Genomic DNA, 15,310 nt, shown 5'->3' on the forward strand with positions numbered 1-15,310 from the left:
CTTGCTATTAGTCCTAAAGTCTGGTTTTTCTTTGGCTTCTGAAAATCTCCTGGCACCATCAATGAAAAGGATTCAGCTAAAGAAATAAACCTTGTCCCTAAGAAATGCTTGGAAAAGATCATAATTGCATCTGGTAATTAGAACTACACCAGCATTGTTGTGGGGGATTTTTAACCGTTATTATTGTTTGCACCTAAGCATAACCTGCCACATTGTTTACTCAGGAAACCTGTCTGCTAAACAATTAGTAGCAAATAAAGTAAGTTTGGAGGCTACCATCAGTTCTGAGAGGTCCAAGTTCTACAAGGAGGAGCCCTGTGGATGCTACTTTACATAATAGCATGCTCTGTTCCTTCATGCATTTGTGGCATCAGTCTCCAGCGAACTCCCTGAAAAGGAAGCTGAAGTCAGGTAGGGCTATCCCAAGAGCTTCTACGGTTACATGCTTTTCCTCTTCTCAGTAGCGACCACCCTTCTGCGTGTGACAAGACAGAAGGGTGTGGGATAGAGCTGGGCTGCTATCTACTCTTTTTCTCCCCCGTGTGCTTTCTGATGAATGTGGTTACTCTATATTACCTCACTTGTATGTTTTTTAAAGGAATCAAATTCAACAAGTAAACACTTGTGCCTGACCTTCTGTTAGAACTGCATCTTGTCTCTAAGCTGAGTTGTTTAGAAGTTCTTTGTAGTCAATCTCTTCACCATGCTCTGAAAGCAGGGAAACTAGTCTGGGGCACAGAGTTCAGTCACCCAAGTTCAGTCTTGGGCTTGTGTGTGTTTTTTATAAAAAGCAAGTTTCTCGCCCTTAAGGTTAAACATGAGCAGATTTGACTAGAGGGTTGCTATTGCTACCCTTCCTTGGACACTAGTTGTGTGGGTGCCATTACTATTCTGCAAAACCCCTACGGCCTTGCATGCCTAAGGCACATTATTCCCACCGTAACATAACTCCAGAAATTACAGCTTGACCAGTGCCTTTAGCTTTTGGCTAAAAAATAATGTGTACAAGTTAGATCCGCATAAATTGCAGGCTTGCTATATAAGGAAGCATCAACAGGCCTTTCTGATCAAGCAATAACAGCAATCACCACCTGCAAGAAGATTCTCATGTTTGGGGGCAGGTTGTTGTTCTTCAATAAAGCTTCCAACTCACAAGCGGTTTATTGTACATAATGCTAGAGAGCAGTCCAACAAGCAAATAGCTGCTTGGAACAATCAAGAGGCAATTTTAGACAAAAAACAAAGCAGAGGTTTCTACTAAACCTTCCATAAGGTGGAAAGGTTTATCTACCCCTCACACCACCACAAGTTTCATTTTCTATCAAAAAAGACTTTATTAAAAATCTTAACCTTCACTACACAACTGAGAAAGCATTGATATGGCATATCAGTACATTCACAGTCAAAAGTAACTTTTTTAAAAATACTGACCACCTCGTAGGAGAAATAAAAGAGAAACACACACTTATTTAAACCGTCTGTAGGCAGTTTGACCACAGTTAGGAGGTATTCCCCTCCACCACTATCCCAGAAATACGTCATGGCTTATATCCCCCGTTTGCATAGATGAAGTGTTTTGCTTTTGTGACAAAGTGAACTCAGCATTTTGCATTGACTGTAACACTTGGAGGAAGACATTTTACACATACCCTTGTTTTAAGTTTTGAACAAGTGAACTTTGCAATATACAAGGTCAGGTGCTTCTGTCTGATCAGATCTGTTTAGCTCTCAATATGGGGAAAGGGCATCAGCAATTTACCCCCCAGCCCTGAATTTGGAACTGAAAAAACTTAAGGCAGTGGCCAAGGCCAGCCCCATGACATTTCTTCTCTCCTGCTCTTCCCCATAGAGTCTAGTACAACTTGCTCTGGTCCCATTATCATAATGCTTTCCCATTTCCTCCCTGTGTTCCACATCACTAGCTGCAGCTGGTGGAGAAAGTACAGCAAAGTACATCAGGGCATGGGATAATCTGTACCATTTTGGAGAAAGGCAGCAGGATGCAGACAGGGGGTTGTGTTTTTCAGAGGTAGTCCCATGTTTCTTGTAACACTAAATTCATTCAAAATGTATACCAACAGCATGGAGTTCTCCCCATTTTCTGATCAACTATATTGTTTTTATGATCTCTGAATATGGAGAAAAGGAAGAATTCCGATCCCAAAAATCCTGCTGACCAGGTTCTGCCAAATATACTGGGCACCATTTGCACAAGTATCAGGCTACAGAGAAGAAACAGAATAGCCAGAACACAGGACATGACAGCTATTATCACCTTTTTGTGTTTGCTCATGTTGCTCCAAGACTAGGTAAATAAGGCACATATAACTAGTCAAATTCTCTGTCATATGCTGTCAACTATTTTGAGGGAGTTATTCCTGAAAGAACTTCATGGAGCCTAATGCCACTCTTGGAAGATACAATTCAACTGATCTCTGGAAAAACAACCATTTTGAAAACGTAGGCCTTTGCTACATTTCTCTGTAGAAACTAATTTGAAAAAGGCTCAAGAAATATGATAATAAGGACCTACACCTAAGTGAACCGGGTTGCCATTATGTCTGTAATTCTTGATTTAGGAACTATCCCTGAAGTTAAAAGGGTGGTAGAATTTGACAGGCTTAGTCGCCTATAAAATTTAACAGCTCTTTATTAGATTATGCCAAGCTGCATCTGCTAAAAGGAACAAACCCCCGAGAACCCAACTTGGCTGTCAGAATTTTTAAAGCCAGGTGGTAACGAGAGGACCAAACAGGTGCTTGAAAGTAGCAAGGCATAAGTTAAATCCTGTTATAGTACCTGTATCGGTTCGTTGGTCTTTTCTGACACCAAACAGCAGCTTCAGAAAGCTATACAGGCAAACTTACGTTGGGAGGAGACTAGTTCAAAACAAACAAAAACATAGAAAGCAGTAGAAAGCCACCCAAAAAAATTGGTTGCATCTTGTTTGCAAGCAGACAAAATCCTGTTTGAGCTGAAACATGCATAATGTGGGTCATCTGCTGTTCATTAAAGAACTGTGCCAAGCACAGGATCAAGTTTGATAGCATAAGAAAGAGTTGCCTAACAGATGATAAGCACAGGAGCCACCAAGGGGGCAGTATCTCTACCAACCACCACAGACACCATGAAAAGTCAGACCTCGGACGACAGCATTCTGGGCTTCCAAGAAACAAAGTATGACACCAATTAAGGTACTTACAGCAAACCCTAACTCAGCTGGACATTACACACTGGTGTAAGCCCTTCCTCTGGAGCCCCTGTCTAATCAAGGCAAAATAATTCATTACTGGCAGGTTTTAAATAGATTGTCACAACTCCACCTTGCTCCCCAGTTGCCTAGCCTTATTCACTCACAGCCCACAAGATACTGAGTCCAGGACTCTGCCCCATGTGTAGCTCACTGCACGTTCGATTCATTGTTTAGTGTAGGCAGTAGGGCTTTAATAGAACCCCAGCCCATTTGCGCAGTCTGCCAAGCATATACACCTTGTTCTGTATGTGCCATCCACAGTAGACTAGGTATACATGTGCTCACTCTAACATGAGAGCAGCAACGCTGCAACTCCTACCCCATGTCAACAAGGGGCATTACCAACCAATCTATCTGCATGAATACTAGCCGGCTTTGTTTCAGAAACTCAGATGATTCTGGGGCCAAGCGGTGTCCACGCATTCCTCTTCTTCAAAGCTGTAGTCTCGCTCTCCATCTTCCTCTTCAAAGAGCTGATCCTCCAGAAAAGAACCTCCCAGCCCATATTCCTGCTCATGGACAGAGACCTCATTGGGGACCACATGCGAAGCACCTTCTACAAAATCAGCAAATCTGGGGAAAAACCAGCAGAGAGCAGTGAGAGTACTGCAGCAACCAGCAGATGTCTGACTATTATTTAATGGCCTGCCATGAAATGCATGTAACATGGGCCAATTAAACATTTGTCAGACAAAGTCCAAACTGCAGGCATGGCCAGGGGAATAGCCCCCATGTGTAGCATGCACTCAATAAAGCAATGCACACTTGGTAGTTTTTCCTGGCGTGTGGCCCTAGCAGAGAAGCCAGCTTCAAACCTGCATCTCATCCCCCCCCCGCCCTTTCCTTAACTACCCCAGATCCCACCACCCTCCTATAGCTGAGTTTGTAACCAGGCTGTCCTTCTGAAGGCTCCCAAAGGGTGTAAGGATCCCAAAGCACCATGCAGCTTTCCCCTCCCATCTTCCAATCATCTTGGACAGTACCTCTTGGGAGACTGGATGCGGGAGACTGCTTTCCAGGCAGAGAATTCTGGGCTGCTGCAGTACTCCCGCAATTCCTCCAGGGCTCTGCGTGTCTCCACCTCCCCCTGTATCCGGTACTCCTCCTCAGTCAGCAGACGTGGTGGGCTGGGCTTTTCTGGGGCTGTGGAGACCTTCCTGCTAGGATAGCAATGACGTTAGTGGCAGCTGCAAGCCTGAACATCAAAGTCTGGTGCCTTCCAAGAACCCTTGAGCAGCTCAGGAAACAGTGTTTACTCTTGAGCTTCACTAGGATAGGGTGCAACTGGGAGTCTGTACCAAAAGGGCACAAGACTGTGATTTTGGGCTAGGACTAGACCTTCTTCAGAAAGATTCTATCCCACTAGTTTTACTGCATTATCTTGATGGTTCTTCCCAAGACAGTCTTGTGATGCACAACAACTAAACACAATTTGGCAGTAATCGGAGTAGGGTATTCTTTGAATTAGTGAACACCAGGTAGACATTTGAACAGACCTCAGACCTGTGTGTCATTTTCTTACATCAGACCCAAAGAGAGACCTTTTACAGACTGACTGTCTTTTTAGGGCGATTCGCTCCCAGCCTCAAATTTTATGCCTTGAGCAGTCTTACGTCTCTTGTGTCTTACTGCTGTAAAGTTCAATTGAAAAGAGGTTTGCCAGGTATTGTAAATATATATGTTCTCATATGCTATGTTCATAGGCCCACCTGACAGAAGAAAAGACACAGAGAGCAGGAGGACCCAGGCATCTAAACATGATGCTAGTCTTTAGAGGGAGATAGAGCTTGCAAAAATCTCTGAAGGCACCATCTAGTGGTATGTTTCAATCCAGCAACTGAAATTCCAATTTTAGCGGTTTCAACACAATATCCATTTGACCATATTTGCCACTCAACATCCAGAGCAAGCTCACCAACAATTCAACCCAGCTTCCACCATACAGGCCGCAACCCAGGCTGCATGGAGCAAAAGCATACCCATTAATTGGGGGTTAAAGCATTAGGTTAGCTATTCCCCCTCCCACAACCTGTTTCCATCAGCTACCATTTCACCTGGCTTCACCTGAGGGAGGAAAAAAGAGATAATGGGTGTGTTCAAACATCACTGTAAACCATAAGTAATGGCTTACTGTAAATATGTCTGCTTCATTCCTCCCCACTAGTATGCAAAGGAAACAAACCACAATCCCTGGCTTGGCATCACATCTGAACTGGAGATCATGTTTTGTTTTATTCAAACAAACGATGATGAGAAAGCAAACTTTGGAACAAAACAAACCATAATCCTTGTTTGGACACAGCAGTAAGCCAGGATCATGGTTTGTTTCTGCCCCACCTTACGAAGGAGGAGAGAATCAGGGAGGAGTAAAACGATGGTTTACAGTGGCACGTGAATGCTGCAATTGAGGTCTGACTGAGCTGGTTGGGATCCAGTCAAAGGTCCTCCTTTTTGAACACTGTCCCCATAGCACCTATTTCAACTGGTCATTAGAAGAAACTTTACCCAATTACATAACTTGCTATAACTTTTAACAACTGGTACGTGAATTTGCCTGCTTTCCTCTCCATTCCTTTACACTAGTATATTAAAGAAACAATATAGTTTGGGAATCTAATATGCTGCACAGCAGATTGCTGCACAGTGCCCCAGAATTTTAAGTGTTTAAATGATTAACAACAATCATCCCATTCTGAGCAACTATCCTCTACAGGAGTGTCTAGACACTCCCTGTATATATATGCAAAATATTCTCCTTCTGATTATCCAGATATAAACTACAGACTTGGCCAACACTGAATGAAATATAGTAAGTGATCTTTGAATAGGCAATCCTTGTTCTCTCGTACATGTTAGAAATTTCACTGTGTTTTGAGTACATACACACAAACACAAGCACACACCTGATCTTACTAGTCTATTAATGTCTATTATTGGATTGTGCCTTCTAGGATGAGCAATGCCCTGCTTCCCATCCGTCACCTGTAGATAGCATAGGCCCACATGACTGGGTACTCCAGGTTTTTAGTGCAGAATGCAATTACGATCAGTGCGATGGCGATCTGCCGTATCTGGATGCCTGCGTAGAGGAAAAGCAAGCCAAGAACCTGCAAACCCCAAGTGAGGAGATTGATGCTGCGTTCGTTCTCCAGGGGCCCATATTTGTAGCACACTGCAAAGCTGATACACCCTACAACGAGCAAGTAACCTGCAAAGAAAGGAAAGGAAATAAAGGAAGAAACATAAAGAGATACTCCAAGTATTATTTTTAATCTGGAGCCTAAACTATCCTCATGGTGAGTGACTTAATGAATGAAGCACCACCCCAGGAAGCAAAACAATGTGCTAAATCAGCCAGAAATAAATAGAAAACATTGACTATTCCCTAACAGCAAGAGGATTAAAACATATTTCCAACAGTAGATTCCAGAAGGCAACAAAAGCCAAGAACTCAGGTCTTTTACACAGTCTGCTCTAGGAAGACTGGACCAAAAAGCCTTAAAATGAATGGGATGCTGATCTAGAAAGGTTGCATCATACCAAGTGTAATTAAATCAATGACTCCTGTGCTCACAGTGTGTGCTTCTCACATGGGATATTAAAAGGAAAAACCTCTCAAGGTCAAAACCAAGTCAGGGTTTGGTACGGTCGACAAGGACTGCATAACTAGAAGCCTGAAACAGGTTGCTTTCAAGACACATACAATACAGTGGTACCTCGGGCTAAGTACTTAATTCGTTCCAGAGGTCCGTTCTTAACCTGAAACTGTTCTTAACCTGAAGCACCACTTTAGCTAATGCGGCCTCCCACTGCCGCCGCACGATTTCTGTTCTCATCCTGAAGCAAAGTTCTTAACCCGAGGTACTATTTCTGGGTTAGCAGAGTCTGTAACCTGGAGTGTATGTAACCCGAGGTACCACTGTATCCAGTAGTATAACTGATGCCATTATTTCCTTCATAACTCCCACCTCAGTGCCTCATCCCACCAGAAGTCAAATACCATCCAAATACCAGTTTTACTTAAATTTCTGTTTAAGTGACTCCAAATCATACTTGAGCAGAATTTGCTGAACACTTTTTAGCTGTCATTTTGGTGTGAACAAGTATCAGTGCAGCTTAATTTGCCTTAATTAGATCTCTAGGTACTCTTTACTCAAGCTAATTAGGAGCTGAGGATGAAGTGTGGAGGCTAAGCATTTCCCAAGTGTGAAGGCAATGCATTTCCTACATTACAGGGGGTTGGATGACCCTTGGTGCTACTTCCAATTCTAAAATTCTCTGATTTTATAATTCTAGATTCACTCAAAAATATGAAGAATAGCCTAAGGCACAGGCTTTGATGAAAAAGAAAGCACAGAAAGTCAAGAAATACTCACCCAACAGATATTCCCAGTACAATTTACAGATCTCCTGCAGGTTTCTGAAGACCAGTTGAATAAGGTAAACAGAAAAAGACCAGCCTCCCACTAGCATGAGGTAGATGGGACTTTTCTAGGGCACAAAAAGAACAAGCAAGCTATTTTCGCATTCTCGACAGAGCAGACAATCCAAGCTTGCCCTAAATTAGGCATACAACACTACTAGGTTGTTACCATATGCAAACTGCACAATTTAAATTCTATGGCTGGGTTCTGGCAGGCAGGCATATTTCAGCATAGGCTGGCAAGATAAAGTTAGGCCAGATTCTTTGGTTGCGACTGATGAGAAGCATTTGGCCTAGTTCTCACAACAGCATGTGGAGTGGCAAACCTGTATGTAGACTATACTATGCAGGTTGCTGGTGGGGGCTCACACAACACAACATGCCCTACTAGAATCCTTCTTCCCAGCACTCTACATGCAGGGAGAGGGTCTATTTTTTTTTAATAGAAGAGAATTAAATCATTCGATGGATACCACTGAGACACAGGTTTACCCATTCTACCCACTTATGAGAACCAGGTCTTAGAGTACAGTGGCCAATTTTGGTGTTGAATGAGGGATTGCAGGGGGCGGGGCAGCCATGGTACTCTACAGAACTGTGTATCTGCACTTGACTTGGTCCAAACGCTTTCACAAAGGACACACAAACACTTTTCACAACTCCACAATATGAAATATGAAACACAGTAAGAAACAGGCAATTTCAATTCAAGCAGCTACCGTATTGCACCATAACACTCACTTTTTTCCTCCTAGATAGTAAGGGGAAATGTCTGTGAGTGTTATGGAGGGAATGCCTACGGGTGGTATGCCTACGGATTTTCCTCCTCTAAAAACTACGTGCGTGTTATGGTCGGGTGCGTGTTATAGAGCGAAAAATACGGTATTTAACTATCAGATGAATAGACTTGTCCAAAGACGGGCATTTTCATTTGCTGAATGCCATTTTTTTCTCATAGGGAAATATACCATTTGAACTGTGCGGTTGATGGCATGGGTTTTCCTACATTGCAAAATACCACAACTGGGATTTTTATAAGTGGTTGCACAACCACTAACATTTGAATTTGCATATGGTAAGCTGACGGAATGTAGTCAAGCAAAAATGGAATATACCCACTAACACATACACACACACTGCCAAAAATTATTTTTTCTAGTATATATGGCAACCACAGTAGTAAAGCATTTATCATATTAAGTTAGTTCATAAAACGTGCACTGAAGTGCTTCTGAGCTACTATATATCAGGCAAGAGCCATATATTGAGAAGGGTGCAATAAAAATCCCACTCTGTGATGATGTGAGCCATGTTCATCTGCCCACAGCAAGCAAATGTTTCTCTTTTCCCTATTTTCAATTATTCCCCTCTCTGGGGTCAATGATTATTACGTCTGTTAGTTCCTCATTTGCAAGGGAAAGAGCACCGCTGTACATCCTGCTTCCTCTCCTCTTGCTGCCGCCATCTCACTCATTCCTCTTGCTAACTTAAAACAGTGAAAGGAGGAATATGGACAACAAAGCTGTATGGAAGACAATCCCTCTAGCCAAGACTGGGTGGTCAATGTGTCCTGCATGTTCTTTAAGCCGTGGACAGTCTGAATAAGGCATTTGAAATTAAAGCTTAAACATTTTGAAAGATGAACTCTGAACTCGTGGCTTTCTGGATGCTTGTTGCCAAAGAATCTAGTATTGTCAATAGAACAGTACTTTCACTCACCTTGGGCACCATTCTGGACATTACATAGATGACAATTAGCAATGAACTTAGCACGCCAATGCTTATTCCAGCCGAATAGAAGAAAAGTGGACTTCTGCAAAGACAATTGTTATTTCAGTTGCTGTGCAGGAATAACATCTATACTTCCACAAAGGTTGTCAGGAGCAGCAAATATTCAACACACGCCACAAGAACAAGGGGAAATGGCTGGAATACACCAAGAGCCAAAACCTTTGGCTGGCCTTTGGGTAACAAGCCGGAGTTTACAGTTGCCATGTGGAGGTGCAGATTGTTCATTCTGTTGCTTCTGGCAAAGCCCACAAAGCCATGAGTCCAGAGAGACACTGGAGGCAGCATAGCCATGATTTAGCAGAGCAAAAGGCAACTTTCTGTGGAACAAAGAAGCAGCATGTCCTTTGCTAGCCATGGCACAGCTGGAGACAGGCAGTCCTGAGTCCCGGGTCTCAAAGGCCAGACAGAGAGCCCTGGGATGGGGGAGAATATTTTGCTCCTGAGTCTGAGGTTCCCCACCCCTGCATTAGCCTTTCATTATTAAAACAAAAACCATATAACCTACTACCATTGCTTTAGACAGGAAAGATCAATCTGGTAGCTGTTACAGGGCAAGCAGATGGCTGCAGTAGATTATGTCTGGCATTTCTGCCGCCCATTACAGTGCTCACCTGCTCATCAAGTCAGCACAGAAAAACAGCAGAAGGCCCAGAAATGTAACCACGAAGAGCTTGGGATCAAATGCTGCAAGAAAATGAAACAGTTCATCCGTTGTGTTGAACTGACCTTTGAGCTGCTAAATCTTTTGGATTAGGGTGTAAGGTAACCTCAAATGCTGTCAGACCAAGTGCCCATTTATGATGAGGCTTCATATAGCAATACTGCCAGACACACAACACTTGTGATGACCGCTTCCTGTCTTTCATAGGCATCATCCAAAACCACCCTATACTTTTGTGCAAATCTAAATTAATTCAAAGGGCAGAGTACAAAGTTCCTGTACAGCAACATAAGAATGCTGATCTACTGTAGGAACAAGCACACTACATCCTAATGAAGGGACAGGTTACCTGGGTTTGGGTAACCTGTCCCTTCACTAACTTACCAAGAAGAAACAACACAGCATAGCACATAACTCATTCAAGCAGTTAATACTTTTCCTTAAAATAGTAGTTCTCACCATAAACACCCCTCCCAAGTAAAAGACAAAAATGAATTGAACGAAGTTTGACTTTACTCAAACTTTGGTACTCTGAGATAATGCACACACAGCAGTTCACTAATTGCAAAAGGTGCATGCATACTGAAATGACCAAGCTCCTGCGCAATATATACAGGATCAGTGCATATGTGTCATTCACAAGTGATGGGTATTTGCACCCAAGTATAGAAGAATGAACCATTAATTGAAATTTCACACTAAGCAATAGGATCTACTTTTAAAAAACATTTGGTATACGAGTGTCATGTGTCCATTTTGCAATAGAAAATATTCTAGACACATAGGTTTTCACAAGGAATGGTAAGAGATCACTAAAACCTGAAGAATACCATATAAGTCAAGCTTACATCTCGTTAAAAAGCTAAAAAAAAGAACTTTGGGTCACTGCGACTTATTTGGCCCTCACAACCTGACATAGTGAAGCCTCTGACATCAGCATGAAATCCTAGTATTCATCCTACTTATGGCACCACATGTAGTACAAAGCATCTAGATTACATAACTCACTTGCCCAGCTAGTGTCCTGATATTCCTGCCCTCGCATCACTACTACATTTCTGTGCAACCAGAAGGCCTGCAGTTCACAGTATCAGGAAGTAAGCAGCTTAATCTAATTCATTTAGCAGTACTAGATGCACAACTAACAGCTTCCCCAGTAAGCCAGCAACTAAGGTAAAAGAGGACATACTACGAGCAACGATGATGGTGTAATTGGAGCCTTCTTCAAGCACATCAACTTTCAAACAAGTTTTATTACTGTAGAGACCTACAGTAACATAGGTGTCATTGAGTTTCTCTTTGAAGAAGGAGCCAATGTAGTTCCACACATTGAATCCCTCCAGTTCCTTAAGCTTTTCCTCATTTTCCACCTGGATGACTCGGATCATCTTGCTGCTTTTTACTCGTATCTGCAAAAGACAGAGGTGGGAAAGGGTTAGCCACAAGAGAGATTCCAACATTAAAATACAGAAAAATCAGAATATCACCACTCAAGTGGTATCTAAATAAACAACACAAAACTTATGTGCCATTATGAAATGCACGCTACAAAGATGAATGACAGGCTGGTTCAGAGGAAAGTACCAAGGAAGAGAAAGGGGCTTTTGGAAAGCGTGCCAGCAAAGGAAGCTGGTAAGATTGGTATAATGTACAATTATTATAAAGGAAAAGTAGAAGCATTCACTTGAAGGAACAGGATCAGAAAGGGAAAAATCAGGATCAGAATGGGGGTGGGGGCGGGGGCAGGGAGAGAGAATGAGGAGACAGATGGCCAAAGTTCCAATGCTGAACTTCATTATGCAAACAACTGAGCAGCAAAACAAGTTTACAAGAGACGGTGTGAGTATTCCATTCAATCAAGGCTGAGGGCCTTTCCAGACACCGTGGCTCAAGTGGGTGGGCAGGAGCAACACTCACCACTAATTATTGATCCTGCTGTTTCCCAGGACACAAGCAGTTAAGCACCGTTTGCAACCTGAAAAGAACGCAACCCACATCTGCGCATGCGTGGGTCGCGATTCGCCACTTCTGCGCATGCGAGTGACGTCATTTTGCGCGTCTGCACATGCATGAGCAGCGAAACCCGGAAGTAACCCGTTACGGTACCTGAAAACGCTCAACCTGAAGCAAACGTAACAAGAGGTATGACTGTATACAAAACTAGCATCACAGTAACACAGTAGAGCACTTCAACAGTAATCATGGCTCCAATTCTGAGCCTTGAGAAATGCATTACACAGCACCCCATATCGTTCATCCACCACACACTCCCAACCAGTATGCTGAGAAACAAAAGACAATGGAGGTTTTTATGAAAGCTACATGTAGCTACTTAACAGAGATTTACATAATCTAGGATTAGTTCCCTTTAATTTTGTTAGCAAGTATGCAGACAGAAAGTTCGGCTGAGGTTCGTCAACTGCCAGAAACTTAAAGGACTCCATTTCTTACCTGAATTCTGGTCCATATGTCATGCCATTTTGGGGTCACCTTGTTTGTGTAGCAAAACTGCTTAGAGGAATTCTCTTTTTGCATGCGATGATCTTCAAGAGGCAACACGCGATCAACTGAGTTCAAACAATAACCAAAGACTGCGTTAAAGACATTTGCAAGATATTTGCCTGAAATCAGAGTTGCTGCCTGAGAATTGAGAGAACTGGATTGTTTTATACAAAATGTAGATCAGGATTAGTCTATTCAGTAAGGTGCTGGAATGATGCTCTCTAGCCTACACCAAGAAAGCACTATTTCCAAGAGCAGTATTAGAAAGAGGACCCAAAAAATTCCAAAACATCACTATTCATTTTCACACAAGTTATACTGCACCAATGAACTGCAATAGGCAACTTAAAAGCAGCCACTAACACAGGGTTTGGTGCCCCAAAATCTACACGCAGTGGACAATGAGAGGGAGCCTGCACATTCATGGACATGAATGTACACATGCACCTTCTACACATACCACCATGTTTTTTTCTCCTACGTTGAATTTGAAATTTTAAGATCCTCAGGGCAAGCACCTGATTGTGTAGATTCTGCAAAGCACTATAAAAATTATGTGTGCTTGGCAAAGAGGAAATTTCAAATAATTCACAAGCATGCAAAAAGTAACTTGTTAATCCTGGGGGGGGGATACTTTTATGACTACAGCACCCAACCTGGTGTCCTCCAGAAATTTTTGACTACAGTGCCCATCATCCCTCACCAACAGCCATGCAGGTTGAGGTTGATGCAGTTGTAGTCCAACAGCATGTGGATGGCACCAGGTTAGAGAAGGCTGCTTTGCAGAATAACTAAAAAGGTTCCCGTCTCAGGAAGTTAGAAACTAAATTTCACTATGGTGTGTGTGCATGCATGAAGGAAAGTGGCAAGGATTAGCAAGGGACGAACAAGCACAATGCAGTTAAATATACTTAGGTTTTAGAGCCACTGGAGATGCGGATAAAGCTATTGTTTTCAATTGTTTAAAATCATACTCTGCGCTGATTTCCTGCGCCTCCAGGAAATGGCACTGCTGGGGGGAAGCCTTATCAAATTCAGCTGGACCTCCTTCCAAGTTAGCAGGCACAGGACTGCGCTGTCAGTGTCAGAAGTTTAGTGAATCCTGCCTTTTACCAACAATTTTCACCTGGGCTGTTCAAATATGACATTTGCCAGTAAACAAGTGCCATCATTTACAGCTAAAGGAAACTTAATATACCCCAAAATCATAGCCAAGCATTTCTGGCATTTCCAGTTTGCTCTCTTGAGACTTGCTGGTAAATAACAGAAACGTAGTGCCTGACAACATTTATGTTTTTATAAACAGTACGTTGGAAGCCGCCCAGAGTGGCTGGGGCAATCCAGTCAGATGAGCAGGATACAATTATTATTATTATTATTAGTAGTAGTATCTTACCATACATAACAATTGTTATAAAGTTGTCTCACATAGAGCTAGGTCCCTCAGTTCCAATTCCTTGGTGAATTAATTATGAACATTTTGGGAAACACCAAACTAACGCCTCTTATGTCGAAGCCCAGGAACAAATCACGTCGCCTTTCTGCCTTCACTTCCCAATCAAGACCACGGATAAATTATGCTGTCTAGTTTTGGCTGGAATTTGCAGCATTTTAACGAAACTGTACATTTCGTGTGAATTATTTTTATTAGTAGCAATGTTCTATGGCGCCCTTCATCCGAAGATCAGGCTAGAAATGCAAAACCTGCCTTGGGAAGGGAAGGCAGCTTAGCCGAGATTCGGGCGTCCCTCGAGGCAGCTCGGCGCTCCTGCCATTCCACGAGCGGGGAAGCAGCTCCGCGCCTGCAGCCGCCCGGGAGAGGGGAAGAAGGCCCGCCCTCCTCCCGCCCGCTTACCTGAGCCGCCCACCGGCACCACGAGGACCGCGGCCCCGAGGAGGAGGAGGAAGCGGCGGCCAAGCCTAGGCCGCCCCGAGGCCGCGTTCGTCCCTCCCGCCATGGCCTTCACCCGCCGCCCATCCCGAAAGGTCCCTTTCTCGCCGCGGTTCCTCTCGCACCCTATCGGAGAGCCGGGCTCGCCGCCACGCGGCCTCCCCTGCGCATGACCGAAAGGGATTTTAGCCAATGGCAGGCTGCTCGAGCGCGGCCGCTGTCGGGAGTTCCAACTCTCGAGGCCGCCTTGCCTGACGGTAGCGCTGAATGACGTGCCAGCAAGCCTATCGCCGCGGCGGCCTCTGTGAGGTAACGCCTCTCGGCAAAACAGCACATTAACTCGCTGGCTCTCTGGCCAACGACAAAGTCAAATCGCCCGACATTGAGCCCGCCCCCAGACTCGTATTGGGCTGCGGACGTCCCTTGTCAGCCAATCAGAGGAACAGTTTTTAAAGCTAAGCCGCCGCCGCCGTTTTCAAGCGGCAACATAGCAACCAAGAGGGAATGTCTGACGTAAATCGAAGCGAGTTTCGCTTCGCGCGCGCGCAGCTGTTGAACCTCGTTGCTGAGCAACCGCCTGAGTGACAAGTCGCAGTTTCAGCTCTCGCTTTAGATTTCAACTGTTAGAATTCAATATCTCCAAGTGGAGGGAAAGAAAACGACTCCACCTTGTGGGAATATTCGTTCAGGGATGCAGGAGAGGATATATTGATTATATCCTTTCCAACTTGTATTAACAAGTTCCACAATTTAGCAGAGTAACATTCCCCTTTTTAAACTTGCACAGCT

General features: G+C 43.6%; 1 protein-coding gene across 2 annotated transcripts; it reads right to left on the reverse strand.

Moving 5' to 3' along the window:
- Nucleotides 1-1,998: 1,998 nt before the first annotated feature.
- NEMP1 (nuclear envelope integral membrane protein 1) lies at nt 1,999-14,716 on the reverse strand. Of its 2 annotated transcripts, none has more exons than XM_053370399.1 (9): nt 14,486-14,716; nt 12,580-12,695; nt 11,318-11,537; nt 10,079-10,151; nt 9,396-9,489; nt 7,630-7,744; nt 6,236-6,461; nt 4,237-4,413; nt 1,999-3,826 (listed from the first exon to the last, which is right to left on the reverse strand). In XM_053370399.1, the coding sequence occupies exons 1-9, from the start codon at nt 14,586-14,588 to the stop codon at nt 3,634-3,636; spliced, it is 1,317 nt and encodes a 438-aa protein (XP_053226374.1). In that variant the 5' UTR covers nt 14,589-14,716; the 3' UTR covers nt 1,999-3,633. The 2 variants fall into 2 exon arrangements, with proteins under 2 accessions (XP_053226374.1, XP_053226383.1); XM_053370408.1 differs by having other exon boundaries at nt 4,237-4,410; nt 14,486-14,713.
- Between the last annotated feature and the right edge of the window lie 594 nt (nt 14,717-15,310).

Source organism: Podarcis raffonei, chromosome 2, assembly GCF_027172205.1.
Source record: "Podarcis raffonei isolate rPodRaf1 chromosome 2, rPodRaf1.pri, whole genome shotgun sequence".
Taxonomy (NCBI): Eukaryota; Metazoa; Chordata; class Lepidosauria; order Squamata; family Lacertidae; genus Podarcis; species Podarcis raffonei.